Raw genomic sequence first — 20,552 nt, forward strand, 5'->3', positions numbered from 1 at the left:
TGGGTTTAACCAAATGTTCCCCCCTTCGCCTTTTATTATACACCAAAGGGACCTTCATTTGGTCCTTACTTTTTTTTGATGTGTGCACCATTTGAACCCCTACACAATAATCCCCTCCCGCTGCTCAGTATTTAAACAGCCTTTTTAAATACTTCTGCCAGGAAGGTGAGCGAACTACAATCACTGTCATCTCAACCTCCTTACCTGACCGTGATACCAGACAAAGTAGTGCTCAGCACTAGGGCATCTTTTCTGCCAAAGGTGATAACACCTTTCCATCTGGCCCAATCTGTTTCTCTGCCCACTTTCTATGCGCCTCTGCATCCTTCTGAGGAAGAAGAGCGTCCCCACCGTCTGGCCCCAAAAAAGCGTTATTGTTCTACCTTGATTGTACGAAAGAGTTCCGGGTGGATGACCAACTCTTCATAGGGTATGTGAGAGCAAAGAAGGGGCGAGTAGTTCAGTGAGGACTATTTCTCGCTGGGTCATCCTTTGCATAAAAATATGCTACACCTTGGTGAAGAGACAACCTCCTGAAGGCCTTAGGGCCCATTCTACCAGGGCAAAAGCAGCCATTACGGCTCTCCAGTGTGGTGTTCCGGTTTCTTATATCTACCAAGCGGCCACAACGGCGTCTCTGCACATGTATGCCAGACACTACTGCTTGGATTCTCAGGTCCGCAGGGAGGGCCTCTTTGGTCGCTCTGTTTTGCAGGACTTCTTGGTCGGAAACCTTTTTGCAATCCCTCCTCCGGGATTGGTATTGCTTGGGTATCTGTTCAAAGGTGAGAAAGCTGCTGCTACATATCTATATCAGATGGACAAGTTACTTACCTTCGGTAATGCCTTATATGGTAAGGACATGATCTAGCCGCATATTCCTTACCGACTCATCCATCCTCCCCGCACTGCGGATTGGTTTAGTGTTAGGGCTGTTTCCCCTTCATGGCCCTATTTGTTTTTGGCACACCATGGTCAGTCACATCATGGCTCCGCACTTCTGGCGTGAAAAGTCATGAAAAGTACTGATGTCAGCGCACCTGGGAGGCGCCTATATGGACGACGCGGATGTCATGACGAACCCGACGCCTACAACGTAACATGGAGTCCGCCATCGCCCGCTTTCGACATGCAGGGATACTGCTATCAAAAATCTTCCGGACCCAGCTTGACGCCTGGAATTTCAAAAGTAAGGAATCTGTGGCTAGATCATGTCTATAATCAGATAAGGCATGACAGAAGGTAAGTAACTTGTCCAACAATGGGAAGAGAATTGTAAGAGAATATGAAGGTTAGTAATTTTGGCTAGAGTCTGCTTAAGCATTTTAGGAAAAGCATACACACGAATTGCAGTCCATGTCTGACTGGAAATTACTTTTCTTTTTCAATTAATTCCAGGAGGGTTTTAAAAAGAGAAGCATCCAATTTTTTCCAGTTCCCAGTAGGTTTAGGACAGGAACAGTAATATTATTTGCGAAGGATGAAAGATGGCTTCAAATGTAACAGTAAAATGACCTGACGAGAGAGCTTGAAGGGCCTTTAAAATGTGCACATGGTAGTCTGTACTGAATTAGAGATCCATGAAATGACCTTAATTTGAGGGTTGTTGAGATTGAAAATTAGGTCTGTCTATATTTAGAGTGGTGTAGAAAATTTCAGACACAGGACAAATTAAAGTCCTGAATCACACTAATGAGGTCTTTATTGATCACTAATTTGAATAGGAAGATTTGTAAATCATGGAACGTTTAGTTGCCCGTCTAGTCCATGGAGCTTGGAAATTACAATGTTTAATTGGCGATATGGCAGAATTCGTTGCACAGAGTTATTATTCCAGTGTAATGAACTTACCAGGCCATCCTGAAGTAGAGTCTGGGTATGAGGAGGGCAGGATTTGAAAGTCAGAACGATGGGTAATGGCAACCACGCCTCTCATGTGATCTATTGGTTATTATGATATTACAATTTTCAGGTATGTGGAGAGTGTGTTGGCGTTCAATTTTATGACAATATGATGCTGGGCAGATGATGGGGAAAGTAAATGGGGCCCAGTCATCTGAGAATGGGAGTGGACAACGCTTGCCAATGAATGTAGTTGCTCAAAGGTAAGTAAGAAAAGCCAGCTTACCTTATAGGAAAGAATCAGCATTTCATCCAGTGATTAGGGGCATACAAGCACAGACAGACCTGCCTGTGGCACACCAGAGGCACTCCCTTGCATATGTGTTGAGGGACTTCTGCACATGCTCAGTACATGGTTCAGCTCCCTTTAATGATGTTTCTGGGATATTAGAGGAATTGAAGGGAAGTGAGTCACTACTAGTTGTATCATGAGCAGCATGTCATTTTAGAGTGTAAAGTGGAACACCTTTAAAAACACTAATCAGGAGGCGTGGCCAAGATGGCGGCGTGAGCAGACATACTGCTCTGGAGCTCCTGCCGACGGCCTGCCAAAGCACCCGCTTCTTGGCAGTTTTCAGCTACTGTCGGCCGATATCTCAACAGTGGTCTCCATCCTGATAATGCTGTGAGTTTCCTTGAAGGCTGAGAAGACGGCCGGGCAGACGTACTCCTCCCGACAGTGAAGCGGACCCAGACGCGCCGCTGAGGCCGAGCTGAGTGGCCTAGTGGCGGGCCGCAAGTAGCCCGGGGAGCGGCCCGCATAGTTTGGCAGGTGCGTCGGTGACCCACGCAGCGGAAGCACTCTGGAACCGCCACAACGGCGATCACGAGAGGCGCGATGGAGGGAGCACTCAGGTCGCCATTTTGAGTCTGCAGTTCCCAGACTGACTCGGGGCGCGAGCGAGCTCTCCGGTGTCTGCGGCGCCCTTAGGGGAGAGGTGTGGAAGGCGTGACAGCGACTTCTACTAGCGGCTGGAGTGTGGCGGTGAGATCGGTGTCTGCGCCAACAGAACAAAGTGTGCAGCGCCCGAGCTGGATGAAGGATGCATAGCCTAGCAGGCGGCCTCTGACCCAAATTTGAAGATCAGACTGGTGAGTGCTGCGGGGGGCTGCTTTGTTACGTTGCCACCGGTAGCACCAAGATTAGGCTGCTGAGGGAAAGGAAATCAGAGACCTGGCACGACCGTGGCATCCTCACTGAAGCTGGGTAGAGAGACTGTGGGAATGAAGGGTGGAAAGACGCCACCTGCTGTGATTGCGACCTGAGGGAAGACAGTGGAGCAGCTTCGGAGCTCCGGGAAGTGGAGAGTGGACGAGAGCGCGAGTCCACCATTTTGTGTTGGTGCATGTGCAGACCCGACCCCAGGCGGCTGCTACAGGAGGCCCTGCATTGAATGGGCCGTCCTCTCATAGCTATCTACGGTTAAGGAACTTCCTACACGCCAGGTACTGTGTGCGAAGAGAGCCGCTCGGTGAGGTCCTATTGGCGTTGAGAGGTGGAGGACAGGGCGGTCAGTGTTCGAGCCTGGGTCCAGCCCAGAAGACGCGAATGGGAGCTTAAGCGCTGGAGAGAGACCTAGCAGACTGTGTGGCAGATTGCACGGAGGGTGGCACTGGACTGTTTGTAGTAGCGAAGGGGGACGACTGACGCAAACGAAGGCCCGGCTCCAATGCAGTGTGCCCCCTGCGAAATTTCCAACCCTGTGAGAACCGGCTGGGAGAAGCCCTGAGGGGGAGGTACAACCTGTGAAGCAGACTGAGGCCTTGAATGAAAGTCTGAAGGGGGAACACTGGATGCCTACTGACTGACCCTTGGGAGCTGCTTGGGGGTGAGATAGCAAGACCAGCCTTTGGGGACACCGATGTAGGTACAGGAGCCGAAGATTTGGTTGGGGTTGAGCAGCCAGTACTTAAGGTGCCTGTTGATGAGAAGGTTGAGACTACGGCTGAGATGTGAGTGGATCAACCATTTGGGATCACTGACTGGGTCAGGCGAGTGGATTCACTGGGAGACCCCAAGCTGACAGATAATATGCTTGTTGGATCTTCTGGCCCCACAGACCGTAGACCCTGCTCACTCACTAAAGCAGAATAAGAGGGACCAGTCAGGTGCGATAGCATTGCTGGTCACGGATGCGGTGACCTTGTGGTTCGAGATAGTGTCCAGCCTGCATATCCTGTGGTGTCTGGAGGGCGGAATGTCCACGACCAGAGGATGCAGAGATAAATCCCTGAAAGATTTATTTGCCAAGGCACAGTCTATTGGTATGGCTTCTGGCGCTGCTCGGCCTGTACCTGAGATGGAGGATGGAATAGATCCGATTACCAAGGCATTCTTAGAATCAATGTTTGTAGCACTGAGGGAGGACATTCACACTCTCAAGAAAGAATTCAGTGAGGAAATAAATGAGGTCTGTCGCGATGTGGATAGCATAGGAGAGCGAGTGGCAGAGCTCAAGGACAAAAGCGATGGGAAGGACACCGAAATAGCCGCACTGCAGCAGGATATCATCCGGACCCACGATCAGCAAGTTGATCTCCAGACCCACCTTGAAGACCTGGAAAATCGTTTCCGGCGCCATAATGTACGGATCCGTGGAGTGAAAATCCAAGATGACATGACAGACCTTTACAAATACACAAAGGAGCTCTTCAATCACATCTTAGGGAGACCCTTGGAATCGGAGCTCCGCCTGGACGGGGCGCACAGGGTGGGACCCCACGAGCCTCCTCCGCTTCACCACCGGACATTTTGGTCTGTGTGCAGGACTATCGCACCAAGGAAGAGATCCTCCAAAAAGCCTGTCAGTTGCATCCACTAACATTTCAGGATCAGTCGCCGGTCCTATATCAGGATTTGTCGGCTCTCACTCTGCAGAAGCGCAGAACCTTTAAACCCATCACTGCTTACCTACAAAACACAACATCTCCTACAGCTGGGGTCACCCGTTTCGTCTAGTGTTCCGACTGAACAACAAACATTATAAGCTCCGATCCCTGAAGGAGGCCTGTGGATTGTTGGGCATAGACCCTCTGGCCGAGCATAATGAAATAGCGAGCCCCACAGCGGAAATGGATGACTCCAAGCCACGGTGGCGCCAACAGAGACTGAGGCGGCGAGCTCGGAGGCCCCCTGCGGCAGAGATTGTAAAGGGGCAGCAGGCCGCACTGGAGGCAGCGTCAACGGAATTGTCCACTTCCCAACCTGGCTGAATACCACGTTATCATACGGCCAATGGATCCTTTGTGTTTTTTGCCCCAGGCCGTTGGCGGGAGGGGGGCTTTGCAGACTTTGACAGCCTACCCCATTTCATTACTTTTCCGATCACCTGCGGGTGATGGACAGTATGTTTTGGTTTTCCCTTTTTCTTATTGTGGGTTTGTTAAGTGGGGGGGTCGTTGGGGGGGAGGGTTTCAGTGTTCCTTGTCCCCCTTGACTTGCAGGGCTAGCGTAGGGACGTGTCCTATGGGATGTGGAGCTGTTGCGCCTTGTGCCTCGATAGTCAGACTCAGTGCTCCACTAATGCTTGTAATGTATTTACCTAAGTAAATACCTATCTCCACATTTAAAGTACTTACCCTGAATGTGAGGGGTCTTAATAATCCAGTGAAGCGCAAAGCTGTCCTATGTTTAGAGCAATCCCAAACAGATATCTGTCTTCTTCAGGAGACGCATCTTTTATCGAAAGATTGTCACCGGCTTTGGTCCCGAAAGTTCCCACTCCAGTTTTTTTCTTCAGGCCATACTAAAACGGCGGGGGTGGAGACTCTGGTGGCTCAACGATTTAAGGGTAGGGTCTTGCACAAAGACGATGAGATTAAAGGAAGACTACTGACCTATAGGTTTGCCATAGGCAACTTGACGCTCACTATTGGGTCAGTGTATGCCCCCAATGACAGCCATGAACGCTTCCTTCACTCGGCTCTTGCAGAGGCCTCTGCCTCGCCAGACCGCCACATCCTTCTGGGGGAGACTTAAACCTGGTTTTTGAAAACGCCTTGGACAGATCATGCCAACGCACACACTAAACAGGAGCACTCTCCACAGAGGGCTTGACCCGTCTACAGGATTTGGGCTTTAGGGATTTATGGTGTAGCTTTCATTCCCAGGAAGTTGAGTATTCTTACTACTCCAATGCCCACAAAACATATGCGCGATTAGATTACCTGCTGGCATCTACACCTGTACACGCACTGACGACAGAGGTAGAAATCGGGGTTGCCTCTTTCCGACCATGCCCCAGTGTCTGTTGTTCTCTCCCTTCCGACACTCCACCGTCCTTCTCGAATATGGCGTCTAAGAGAGACGCTATTACACCGCAAAGACGTGGTCACACGAATACAACGGGTCATCACAGACTACATCTCACACGACGGCAACACTGACACTACTCTTGCTACTCAATGGGCAGCATTGAAGGCAGTCGTACGGGGAGTTAATTGCTATTTCATCTGCAGACAATGTTGAGCACAGGCGCAAACGGGAAGAACTCACCCAAAAGACTAGGGAGTTGAAACAGATGCACCAGAGAACAGGAGCCCCTCGGGTGTGGAGGCAGCTTAAAGCGGTACGCCAACATCTTGTGGCCATTGATCAGGACAGGGCAGAATTTGCAGCCTTATGGCTAAGACATGCTTATTATGCAGGGGGGGATAGGTGCGGGCACCTACTGGCCCATAAATTGCACGAGACTAGATAGCAACAGACAATACAAGAGATCCTCCGAAGAGACGGTAGACGAGTCACGGAAGACGGTGAAATTGCGGGCACATTTCTGGATTTCTATGCCAACCTATATGCTAGCTCTCCGTTAGAGAGGTCAACCGGGGAGACCTTCCTTGATTCTGTCCCGTTACCAGCACTAACTAAATATCAAGCTGAGTACCTTGACAGGGATATCCGGCCTGAAGAGGTTATCTCCGCCATCTCGCGTCTTAAGCTGGAGAAAACGCCGGGGCCAGATGGATTTTCTTCTGTCTTCTACAAGACATTCTGTGCACAACTTGCCCATCTCCTCACCCACCTTTTCAACTCCTTCTCGGAGCCTGGCGCGATCCCGGGAGATCTTCGGGAGGCCTCTATAGCAGTAATCCCCAAACCAGGGAAAGACAAATCCAAATGTGGGGCGTATCGCCCTATCTCCCTTCTTAATGTGGATCTTAAATTATATACTGGGATTTTAGCTTCCCGCCCAGCACCTCACATGGCCGGGCTAGTTGACCCGGATCAAGCTGGCTTCATCCCGGAACGCCAAACCTCTGATAACACCAAGCGTGCTCTGCATCTCATTGAAAAAGCTACGCGGACACAGGGAGAGTATATGATGGTGGCTATTGACGCAGAAAAGGCGTGTGATAGGGTCCACTGGCCCTACCTGGAGCTAGTCCTGGAAAGGATGGGGATAGGCATGAAATTTCGCACATACGTGCTGAATTGTTACAAGTTTCTGACGGCCACGGTTCGAGTTAACGGATTTTCTTCCCCCCACGGTTCACCATTGAGAGAGGCACCAGGCAAGGGTGTCCTTTGTCGCCCCTCCTTTTTGCTCTTTATATGGAGCCACTGCCACAAAGGTTGAGACTCAACCCATTGGCTTCAGGGATCAAGTTTGGCGGTTATGTCCATACAATTAGTCTTTATGCCGATGACGTTTTGTTTCATTATCTAATCCGCGAGACGCGTTGCCCGTATGCTTAGAGGATTTCGATTTTTTCGCACGAGCTGCCGGTTTCAGAGTCAATATGGACAAGTCAGTGGCCCTGGACTTGTCATTAGGGAAGGCTACCAGGGAACATCTGCAGACTTTGCTCCATATCCAGTGGGCGGCGACCTCTATCCCATATTTGGGGATCCAGCTGGCCCCTTCTCTCACGGAAACGGTGAATGCTAACTACTCCCTACTACGGCAGAAAATTAGTCGGGAATTGGGACGCTGGAAACATTACCCTTTGTCGTGGTTAGGTAAAATAGCCACCGTCAAGATGACAATCCTTCCACAGATCCTATATCTATTCCGTACCATCCCTCTTAGACCTCCTGCGGGCTGGATACAGCAGACACAATCAGAATTGGCTCAGTTCATTTGGAACGGTCGGAAACCTCGTATGAAACAGAGATTGTCGACGCTTCCTCCAGAGGGGGGAGGACTCGGGCTCCCAAACTTACTGCTTTACTTCCAAGCTGCCCAATTGCGACTCCTGGTAGAGTGGAGCCGATGGGAGTCAGAGAAACACTGGTTATTACAAGATCAGGCGGTGGCTGGTAGACCATTATAGGAAATTCCGTTTCTCCGCAAGCAACATAGACCTCCTAATTTACACGCTTCATATATCACAAGGGTCCCCATGGACATTTGGGATCAAACCAATATTAAACACAAACTTACCAACTTCCCATCCCCACTTACTCCATTGCTGGACAACCCAGATTTCACTCCGGTATGGATACAGTGGCTTTTGCGAGATGGCGACCCTCCTGGTGTTGATACCTCTACCACATGTATACAGCCCAAGGAGTTATCCCCTTCTCCCAATTCAAGCAAGACTATAAGATGACAGAGTCGGTGAGGCTACGATACTTGCAAGTGCGACATTGGGCGCTTAATGACCAGGTCCGCACTGCGGCTGATAGACACCTCCTTCCTTATGAGCATTGGCTTTTTACACGCAAGACAGACAAAAAGCTGATATCCGATTTATACAAGATGCTGTAGGTTAGATTCGCTCACACTTATAGCTCCGGGAAGGCACACTGGGAGAGGGACTTGGCCAGGTCACTTAGTCATAAGGAGTGGGAGGGCAAATACTATAGAGCATGACATTCCGCTTATCACTTGGGGCTCACAGACACCCTTACTAAGATTGCAACATACTGGTACTACACTCCTGAACGTATCCATGCCATGTACCACAGTAAGGACGCAACATGTTGGAGAGGCTGCGGACAGGTGGGCACTTTGGTACACTTACTTTGGGATTGTGTTCACATCCAGGCCTATTGGAAACAGATACTAGATCAAGTAGATGTGCATTTTGACACGGAGATTCCCCGCTTTCCCTCACATGTCCTTCTGGGTCTCCCAAACCCTCTAACTTATCCCTTACGATCCCGCAGAGGCCGCCTGATAGCAATTGCGCTGAGCGCAGCTGTGCAAAATATACTTACGTACTGGCAGACAGCCCACGTCCCGACATTCAGTGGCTGGCTCCACCGTCTGTGACAGATACTTGGAATGGAAAAGCTTACGTTGACTATGGCAGGGGAGGGGGCTAAGTATAGAGAGCTGTGGCAGCCCTTTTTGGCCTTGTTGGCCTCTGAATTCCGGGAAGTCACTTGCCCTCGATACCTCCGATTATTGCGGCTCTCTGAGTAGATGACGTAGGGTTGGTGGGCTTGAATAGCCTAGAAGGTATAGGTGGTGGACTTGGAACACGGGTGGGGGTGTGTGTTCTATTTAGGAACCTATTGCGGCGCACGTCTGTTTTAGAGCTGATGGGCTTAGCTTGGTTCCTAGAATACTGGATTTTACTCTGATGACACAATGCCCACACTTGCAAGTATTTCTGTTGTATATGCGGCAAAACTTTTCAATAAAAAACATTTAATACTAAAAACACTAATCATATTTTACCAACCCCAAGGAAGGAATACAATTTTGGATCACACAGAGGGTTGCAGTATGTGATACAAGCTTATGTAGAGGCAACTACTAAGGCTATGCTTATTATTTTTTTACATCGTTGCTGGATTTGTTTGTTAGACTTGAATTTGTGCTAATCTGTTTACGGATTTATGTTTCAATCATATACTTTATTTCAGTTCAAACCATAAAAGCATAGTTACAGCATTCATATAACCATTAATAAAAAAAATGTTAATTCAGTTTCTGTGCTACGGAGTCATAAGATGTTCAGGTTAGGAGTAATTGCTGTTGACACAGTAATTACAATACAGATATCTTAGTTTCTGTGTAATTCAGTTTTGTGCGCATCTGATCACAGGCATCTTGTGGCCCGATTTAGAGTTTGGTGAAGAAAACTATTTAGTCACAAAAGTGACAGTATGCTTTTACCCAACCCAACGGTCTTCCCACCCTAATTAGAGTCAGGAGAATTTACAACTTTCTGTGAACAAAGCTCCCGTTGGCTCTGTTGACGGAAAGCACCCTCAGGCAACACAAAAGAGAAGGGGCCGTCTGACGAAGGGCATAAAACCACCCATTTTATTTAGGGTAAACGATGTGATGTGTTTTTGTCTCTCTGTTACCTGGCAGTATAACTTGGCAATGAAAGGACAAAAAACCACATAATGACTCCCACACCGAGGGGAAAAAACTCCATGCGTATGGCGGTGAATAGTTTTTTGTTTTTGATCACATATTCCCACTTTTTGAAAAATAAAAACTTTAATACATTTTGGTGAATGAATGCTAGAACTAACAGCGGCTGTCCACCAAACGTTTAAGTATGTTGACTGTAACTGAATGGCCGGCAGTGATCTCTAAGTTTGGCAGAAGGTAGTTCGACTGCCAAACACTAGATCAGGCCCTTAATTTCCGTGTTAATTAAACCTCTAATCAATCAATTAAAAGGTATTTTTGTTTTTGGTATATCCACGCTCAGCAATTTAGATCACAATTTTATCATTGTTAGTGTTTTATACTGTGCTTTTGGGACCTTCGATCTGTCATAAAAATATACATGGAACCATTCATCAAGGAGCTATTGTGTTCGTACTCTCTAACCTGAACTCTTCGTTCCTCTTCAGCCCTCCAATTGCAAATCCCAGCAAAGAGTGTGTGCCTTTTAGTCACTGTTGCCAAACTGTGGAATTCTCTTCCTTTATATCCCTGATCGATGCCTGATAACATTGTTTGTACAAAACGCCTAAAAACGTGGCAATTTCTTTTGCTTTTCCTTTTCCTTAACCTCTGGCTTCAGCTTTCTCTTCTTTAGCACTAGAAAACTGTAGTTGGTATTGCTGTACTCCTCAAATAACTAGGGTAAATGACTCCTCAAATAACTAGGATAAATGTCTTAGAAGTTTTCCTATTCATCCCAATACATTCTGTTGATATCACCATTTAATGATAATGTCTTTATGTCAATGTCAATTCATGCCGTACTTATTAGATTAGACATCCAAGTTTTTGTTTTAATCCATTTTGTCAGCAGTCATGTTTACTAATTTTACCTATGTTTCTTATTGTGTGTTTGGTAATTGGATTACAGATATCTCAGTGTACATTATAATTTGTGTTGTGAACATTGTTAGTGGATGACTAACAATGTGCTTTGGATCTCATTTCAAATTTGAAAATCTTTTGGTTGATAAATGAATAAAATACCCAGGTCACCAAATTGTTTATACTAATTCTATGCTAATGCGTTTTATAACTTACAGAAGCATTCCTGGCTTTTGTTAATTCATATCCAGATAAGAAAACAAATAGATTTTTTTAATGCTGATATTTGTATTCTTTGGCTCATAAAATGCTAATGCTTATATATATATTTTTGTCCATTAAGTGAAAGAAAAACAGAAAAAAGCAATGGTCAAAGGAATATCGTGGACACCAGGAACTGCAATTCAACTTTTGAGACAGTAGCTCCCTGAAGTTTACGAAACAGTTTTTGGAGACTTTATTCCACTAAATAATCTCTATGTAATTGTTAGCCATATGCGCTCCTTGCACAATAAACCTTTTCTGTCGAAATTGGTAGCAGACTCCAATGGATGCCTCATGAAAGGGACATAGTACGTCACAACAAAGGAGTAAGGAGTATCTATTGAGTATGACTACAAATTAACATTCCAAGGAACTCTAATCCATCAATGGACCCACAACGGAGAAAGGCCACACAAATGTATGGCATGTAGTACATGTTTCCAGGAAAACAACTTTGCAGTTTTAATACTATTGCTAAGAATTTAGAATGTAGAGAGGTTATTTTTCATCTATACGTGTAAGTAAACTGCACCTAACTTGAAAGAACTAACCTGGACTGACACAGGAGAAACTGCACGCATTTACCCAGAGTCTCTAGGATTTTATTACACGGAATTAATTATTTAAACATAATGTGTGCATTATGGTGGAGGCGCACAGATGCTCTAAATGTGACAGAGGTTTCAATTTAAATACCCATTAGGAAAACATCAAGGAGATATCAGCCTACTAATAAATAAAATAAATCTGCAGTTTACCAAGCCGTCTGTTAGAAAAAGCCATTTGATGGCAGGCAAACAAACTCATACTGAAGAGAAAACATTTTACTGTCTCAAATGTAAAGATTTTTTCACAAATGTCTCTCTCATTGGACAAAAGTCAGGCAACACTGAACTAAGACCATATAGATGCAGTGAGTGTGACCAGATGTTCCTTACAAAGACACAGCTGAAGATGGATCAACAAGCTCATACTGGTGAGAAACCATGTGAATGTTCTGGATGCGATAAGGCTTTCAATCAAAAGGGTGAACTAGCACTACATCACAGAAATCACAGTACGGAGAAACCATATAAATGTTCTGAATGTCAGAAGGCTTTCTGGTCAAAGGGACCGCTGAAAATACATCAAAGAGTTCACACTGAGACAAAACCTTACAAATGTTCTGAATGTGAAAAGGCTTTCAAGGAAAAGAGTGATTTATCATCACATGAGAGAATCCACACTGGGGAAAAACCATATAGATGTTCAGAATGTAATAAGACTTTCAGTCATTATGCAAATCTGATAACACATCAGAGAACACACACTGGAGCAAAACCGTATAAATGTTCTGAATGTGATAAGACTTTCAGCCAAGCTAATACTCTGCATATACATCAGAGAATCCACACAGGGGAGAATCCATATAAATGTACTGAATGTGACAAGGCTTTCAAGCAGAAGATTAGTCTTTCAGTTCATCAGAAAATCCACACTGGGGAGAAACCATATAAATGTTCTCAATGTGAGAAGGCTTTCAGGTCAAAGGCACAGCTGAAAATACATCAAAGAGTTCACACTGGGACAAAACCTTACAAATGTTCTGAATGTGAGAAGGCTTTCAAGGAAAAGAGGGATTTGTCATCACATGAGAGAATTCACACTGGGGAAAAACCATATAAATGTTCTGAATGTGACAAGACTTTCAAGCAGAAGATTAGTCTTTCATATCATCAGAAAATCCATACAGGGGAGAAACCATTTAAATGTTCTGAATGTCAGAAGGCTTTCAGGTCAAAGGGACCGCTGAAAATCCATCAAAGAGTTCACACTGGGACAAAACCTTACAAATGTTCTGAATGTGAAAAGGCTTTCATGCAAAAGAGTGATTTATCATCACATGAGAGAATTCACACTGGGGAAAAACCATATAAATGTTCTGAATGTGACAAGACTTTCAAGCAGAAGATTAGTCTTTCATATCATCAGAAAATCCATACAGGGGAGAAACCATTTAAATGTTCTGAATGTCAGAAGGCTTTTAGGTCAAAGGGACCGCTGAAAATACATCAAAGAGTTCACACTGAGACAAAACCTTACAAATGTTCAGAATGTGAAAAGGCTTTCAAGGAAAAGAAGGATTTATCATCACATGAGAGAATTCACACTGGGGAAAAACCATATCAATGTTCTGAATGTGACAAGACTTTCAAGAAAAAGAGTGATTTATCATCACATGAGAGAATCCACACTGAGGAAAAACCATATAGATGTTCAGAATGTAATAAGACTTTCAGTCATTATGCAAATCTGATAAAACATCAGAGAACACACACTGGAGCAAAACCGTATAAATGTTCTGAATGTGATAAGACTTTCAGCCAAGCTAATACTCTGCATATACATCAGAGAATCCACACAGGGGAGAATCCATATAAATGTACTGAATGTGACAAGGCTTTCAAGCAGAAGATTAGTCTTTCAGTTCATCAGAAAATCCACACTGGGGAGAAACCATATAAATGTTCTCAATGTGAGAAGGCGTTCAGGTCAAAGGCACAGCTGATAATACATCAAAGAGTTCACACTGGGACAAAACCTTACAAATGTTCTGAATGTGAAAAGGCTTTCACTATAAAAGGAAATTTAAGGCTGCATCACATGTCTCACAGCGGTGAGACTCCTTACAAATGTTCTGAGTGTGACAAGGGTTTCAGAACCAAACTTCAACTAATGCGACATCAGAGTGATCACACAGGAGAAAAACAATATCCATGCACTGAATGTGACAAGACTTTCAAGCAAAAGGTTGAATTATCATCACATGAGAGAATTCACACTGGGGAAAAACCATATAGATGTTCTGAATGTAATAAGGTTTTTCGTCAAAAAACACATCTGATACGACATCAGAGAACACACACTGGCGAGAAACCACATAAATGTTCTGAGTGTGTCAAGTGTTTCAGCACGAAGGGCAAGCTAATAATACATCAAAGAATTCACACCGGTGAGAAACCATATAAATGTTCTGAATGTGAGAAGGCTTGCAGTACAAAGACACACCTGCTGATACATCAGAGGATTCACAGCGGAGAGAAACCACATAAATGTTCTGAATGTGACAAGGCTTTCATTTCAAAGAGATACCTGAGGATACATCGGAGGATTCACAGTGGAGAGAAACCATATAAATGTTCTATATGTTATAAAGGTTTCAATCAAAAAGGTAATCTGTTACGTCATCTGAGAAGCCACACACCTTCACTAAATGTGTAGATCCAGGGACAATTGAGATAATTTACAACAGAGAAACCATGTACATTTACTTAATGTGACAATGCTTTCAAGGAAAAGAATCATATATCACCCCACCTGAGAAGAGATAAAGGAAAGAAATCCTATTAATATACTAAGGGTCTGATTAAGAGTTGAGTCATTATTTATTGCCCCTCATAAATACTGATGCCATGTGGTACATTATTTATCAGGTGCCATAAGGTAAACCTATTACAAGTTTATGGGGAATAATATGCATGTGTTGGTCTTTAGCGCACTTAAATCCACATGATACAGTAAATACCGTATGTTTTCCCATGTTAACTTTCGGCAGATTTGACCTGCTGAAATTTAACAAAGGGGGAGATGTTTAACGCATCCAATAAATATCAGATGCGTTTAATACCTTCCAACCTATGAGTAAACGGGGGTTGGAACATGGGTCAGGAAATTACAACCAGCTCATACTCAAGCTCTAAGTGCAAAAGTCTTCAACTACATAGGGTCATCATGACAGTCACCGTAGATGGGAATTGTGTAAATACTTTGAATTTAGCAAAATATTCATTACAGAGATGTCACTAATAATACACAGTAGAAACCACATGCATGTTCTAAACGTGGTTAGAAATTCAAGTAAAAAAAGTCCTCTCTCATTGCTTCAGGAAGTCCAGAACAGGCAAATGAGGCACTCCTGTAAATAATTTGCATTTTAACAAGAATCCAGTTGAAAAATAACTGACAGTGGCTTGGACAGTAAGGAATCTTTCATGTCTACAGTAAACCATCCTTCGTCCTTGGAGGTAATGACAACAGGAGTGACCCAAATGTTCAGAATACTGTACATCATGGGGAGATGAGAGGAAGTGCTCTTATCATAATTTCATGTGGCCATACAATGTAAATTTCACAACTGTTTTAGAACACATCCAGTACACGAAGAGAAATCAGGAATACCTGCAGAATAACTGAATAACCATTTAAGCAACAGATCAAGCAGAAGAAAACTAGGCAATTGGCCAGAATTTAACATAAAGTAAAAAGTACCAGGTGCTACAGAAACATTATACTGATTAAAGTAGAGGCATAAACAGTTATATGTGGTTATGAAAAGTCAAAATAAAACACAGACATTGTAGATTACTCGTAACGTACAGTTTACAGTATGGCAGAAACACTGGGACCACCGAGCGAGAGAAAATTATGAAATTGTAATTATTTCTAAACTGCTGTTTAACCACCACATTCTGTAGTCAAGCAAAGTCAAATATATAACATAATGCATCTCTGTGCCTTAAGAATGCTTGAAACTGAGCTTTTTACTTCAAGGTGCTACATATATTTCTGTGAACATGAATCAATTTTGGAGTATAACATAAGGAGACGCATACTCCCCCCCCCCCCTTTCCTCACAATGGACACCATGAGACGCTACCATACCCAACGGGACCCCCCACTCATATGATCTTCCTTCTCCCCCTCCCCCACCGCCAGCGTGCAATTGCATCTTCACATATACCGCACTGCTCCCTGCTCACATATCCACCGTGCCTTGTTCGCCACACGCGGCGAACCTGCCTAACCCGCACCGGCGAGTATGTTGCCCCTCCCGCATCCACGCCCGCACACGTCCAACCTTCACTGGGAGTTCTGCCACCGGTTGCCACACGACAAATACTGTCTTACCATACCCACCACACCCCTAGGACGGTGACCCCCCTTAAACACTTGGCATGCAGGCGGGCCGCCCGCCATAATCTCTTGCCTACTCGCCCGCTGGACCACTACCGCCGCATTGTCGCCGCACTTCCCTTCTCACACCCATGGCACTCTTTACCTCCATTCCCTTCCCCTCTAGTATATATTATTCTTGTTACTGTTTTAAAGTTTATTGATACACTGGTCCCGTTCCCCTTTGGACCAGACCTTTCCAAGCTGGATATTATACATGCAACACCATGGGGCCTTCGAGAGTGACAGCCATGGCTGAAATGACCCTTTCTGATTACAAGTACAAGCACCAAACACCCTCAACAGAGTGGATACACTGTATAGATGCTCGCTCGCCGACACACTTCAATTGCTGACTGGCCTTATCCCTCACTGATAATACCCCACGTCCCCTTGGGAGGCGTGCTCCTCTGATACTCCTCCTCATACCACACGCGTATTGAAACGGACCTCAATTCACTTGAAGACGTCAATGAGTGCTAGCATGGCCCTATACCCCTGAGTTCACGCATACTACGCACGAAAAAGTAAAAAAACCCTACAGACCCACCTCTCCACATCACCAACTGAATGTATAATTATATATTATTCTAATCGACCGCTTACGCCGCCGACCCCAGGGTTGTCGGCCTTGAGGCTGTGTCCACTAAACACTTTCGGAACAACTCAATGTGCATGCGGCTGGCCCAGATGGGTTGTAAGCGAAACGCTGTGTGATACTCCTGTTGATCAATAAAGGTCTTAAAATATAAAAAAATAAAATAAAAAAAAGAATCAATTTTGGAGACTTTATTGAATTAACATGAAACCTTTAAATGGATCTGAAAAACAGTCAATGCACTGGTGAAGTGACTCCCTTCGTTAGAGTCCTTCATTTGCTAGGCCACTTCTGGATCTGAGGCACACAACGAGGAAAGATCTGGGAAAGAACTCTGAAACAAAGGGACAGATCTGATCCTGAGTGTACTTGTTGTTATTTATTGCATCACTGCATTTTGACAATTGTTTCTCTCAAGATCTGCCATTTACAGAATTACAAAAGACCATCTCCCTTCCGAATATTTGTGAGTCATTGCCTTTAGATGTGGTTTGTGTAATAAAATTGAACAGCCCATCTCAAGGAGCATGGCGAGATGGCAGTAATACTTAAAACAGCCTCAGAGGCACTACAAGATCCTTGTCCCAATATATTTTGTACTTTGTACATGCATTCGCCTTGGAAGCGGAGTGTAGGTCCTAGTTTACAGAGAAGGAGCTAAAGAGATATGAAAGCTACAGAATTGTTGAATGGTTATATACTGTGTATGACGATGTTGGTAATGATATCATGATCAGATGTAACTGAGAGATGTGAAGGAACATTGTGTTCTGCTGCTGTACAAACAGCATTGCAGTTGCCCCTGGGAAAGAATGTTGGAGATTGAACATCTGACAGATTGTCAATAGACCACTTCTGAAGCTGCCTTGCATTAGGTTAAGAATGTTTTTTCTTATGGCAATTCATTTATATGATCTAAAATATTTGTGTTTTATTGTTCATCTATATCAATGAAACTGGACTGTATGAGCTTGGTTCTGAGATCTCGCCTTTACTCTTGGGAGGTTATGACCAAGCTTGTTTTTCTCAATTCTGGAAAGCATATTATTCTTTATCGGGTGTAATCTAGCCTGCCAGGATGATTGAATGTGCGTCCTCTGGTCTCTGATGTTGAGAGCCATGGCTATCATTGTAGAAAATTGTTTTAAAATATCCTACTCCTTTTTAAGCTGGTACAGTTGAGTGTATATTATTTTGCAAGTACCACCCTAAACGTTGACACCAATAACCTGCTTTTCCTGAACACTGAGACCTGAGCAACAGGGCTGATGCCTGGTGGAGCTGCTAGACAGCTATAGAAGAGATTTGCCCTGGTTTCCCCCTCGACCGTCATCATACTATGTTCTTGTAACTGATGTAACCTGTAACGTAACAATCCAAAATGTAAAATGCTCTGATACCCTCCGGGGTCTGGTTCGTGCTATATAAAACTTTAAAAATAAATACATAAAAAATAATAAACAGAATGACTTAGCATTACTGACAACTGCTTCCTCAATAAGGAGATACCATTGCTACTTTTCCCATTGAGTTTTATTAGTTTGATTTAGCTTTTTGTACCCTGTTCTTGATGGTTTCAATGTAATTTTGCCTTAAGGCCTAATGAAGCTCTGATTTTGTGTTTTTGGCTTCATCATCAATCAGTGTTGATTTCCAGTTTTTCCTTTTTAAGATTGTTGGCAGAAATTCAATGTGATAGCCATGATAACGTTTGCTATGGATTCCTCATAGGTTGTAATAAAATCTGCCAGATCTGATGAGGTGTTTTACTTTGCACAAACTCCTCCACTGTCGCCTGATCGATTGATGATATTGGGACATGACGAATGACAGTTAATCTGTGTTGACTATTCCCTAACGTATCCTCCTTTTGATTTACAAGTTCTAATTCTACATTGAGATATGTACACCAGCTGTATGTTTTATGTTGAGCAGAACATTCAAACTTATTGGAGTATGATCTCACTTTAGGCTCCATGGTATTGCTATCCCCGCCGGGTGTCTGAGCTGGTATATTTGTGCAAAAATGTAATCGATTATAGATTGAACAATTGTCAAGCTGACAGTTGGTGCCAATGATGAGTTTTCTGGAACACCGCTTAGGGCTGATGCTTGCCTGTTTTCAAGGGAGAACTGTTCCAGGCTACTATTCTTTTTGTCTTTTCTACGAAAGTCTTGGGGGGTGATTGGAGCACCCTGTTGGGATGGGAATGTCCCTTGCTGGGTGTACAGATGTGTTTCCTTGCTCTATGTCCTCAAATCAGAGTATCTGGAATCCAGTTTCTGATTTTGGTTGTGGTTTCATTCTAATCTACTGTGTGCAGATGACTATTAGATTTCTATATAGCGCAAACTAGACCAGAAGATAGCGGGTATCAGAGTGCTTTACATAGCACCAGTTTCGTTACATGAGGACACATTCATTTTTGTTAGGCATGGGGAGATTAAGTGATTTGCCCAGAATCACAGGATGTTGAGCGTCGTTGCCGAGACTCGAACACTGTTGCCCAGGTTGGACATCGACGGCTCAAGCTGTGAGGCTACATCCTCTCCCAAGTGCCTCCTAGTGCCTCTCACTGGTCATTAAGGTGTGCAGATAACATGCTCATGCAATCTTTGGCCTCTCTGTAGAGCACAGTGTGATAGTCATATTTGTACCATTTGGATCAAAGGAGACACATAGCTGTCTAGATATTGACTGTGAAGTGTAAGAGGTGTAAAGGACAACAGGGTGGTCTGAGTGAAGTGTATGTTTGGCTCTAACAGACTTGGCACGAGCTTAATCCTCATAATGTCTGGTGTATAAATTATGCAGCAACCGTAATACAAAAATATGTGTCTCCAAAATTCCAGAAAGCATATTTCTTTAACACACGGAAGCATTTCCCTTTAGTAAATCTGAATATTTCACTGCATTGAAAATCTTAATAAAACTGACAGTTTTTAAATATGAACTTGGAAACAGTCAATCCTCCGGCCATGATAACAATGCCATTAGTGAACTAAATGGTAAGTCAGTTGTCATGTACACCCTGTATATGGCCTCTATTCATATAGCAACTTTATAGCCAATTAAATCAAACACAAGAAGTGTTTTCTATGACACACAGCCCCACCTTGCATATTCCGAAATGCTCTTATATGCAATAAGGAAGAAAAAGGAGGCACAGGTAAATAAAATATTTGCCTAAGATCACACGATTTGGTTAAGCAGAGAAGCCAAGATTGGTCCCAGGTTTTTTCACCCTGCAGTTCTGGCACTAAATGGGTATTTATTATTTTTAAAGTTTAATATAGTGCTAACCAGACCCCGGAGGTTATCGGAGCGCTTTACATTTTTCTTATTTTAACTCATGTTATATGTGAAGGGGTAATGTTTGTCTTAAGTTCTTGGCGCAGGAGCTTAAAGTGTGGCAAGCAGTAGCCACATCAAAGGTCAGCTTGTTTTAATCTTAAGATTCCAAGAGGACCTCAAAGTGAGCCAGAGCCAGGCATCTGGCTCGCGCCTCCAATAGTTTGCCCATCTCTATGAAGTACTGTCAGTGCCAAAGGGATAAAAACATTGTGATAGAGTGAAAGCATGGTCCTTTGAGGGGACAAATGAAACACAT

The 20,552-nt window shown here is 44.2% G+C and overlaps 1 protein-coding gene across 4 annotated transcripts in view; it reads left to right on the plus strand.

Moving 5' to 3' along the window:
* Positions 1-19,830, plus strand: part of LOC144772309 (uncharacterized) — a 209,218-nt gene extending 189,388 nt beyond the window's left edge. For 3 of the 4 annotated variants that reach the window (XM_078656537.1, XM_078656539.1, XM_078656538.1), the window contains one exon: positions 11,431-19,830. In XM_078656537.1, coding sequence (XP_078512663.1) covers positions 12,138-14,612 — 2,475 coding nt within the window. In that variant the 5' untranslated portion in view covers positions 11,431-12,137 and the 3' untranslated portion in view covers positions 14,613-19,830. The remainder of the gene's footprint in view (positions 1-11,430) is intronic. The other variant, XM_078656540.1, reaches the window with a different exon arrangement.
* Positions 19,831-20,552: the final 722 nt, after the last annotated feature.

The sequence above is a fragment of the Lissotriton helveticus genome, chromosome 8, assembly GCF_964261635.1.
Source record: "Lissotriton helveticus chromosome 8, aLisHel1.1, whole genome shotgun sequence".
In the NCBI taxonomy this organism is placed as follows: Eukaryota; Metazoa; Chordata; class Amphibia; order Caudata; family Salamandridae; genus Lissotriton; species Lissotriton helveticus.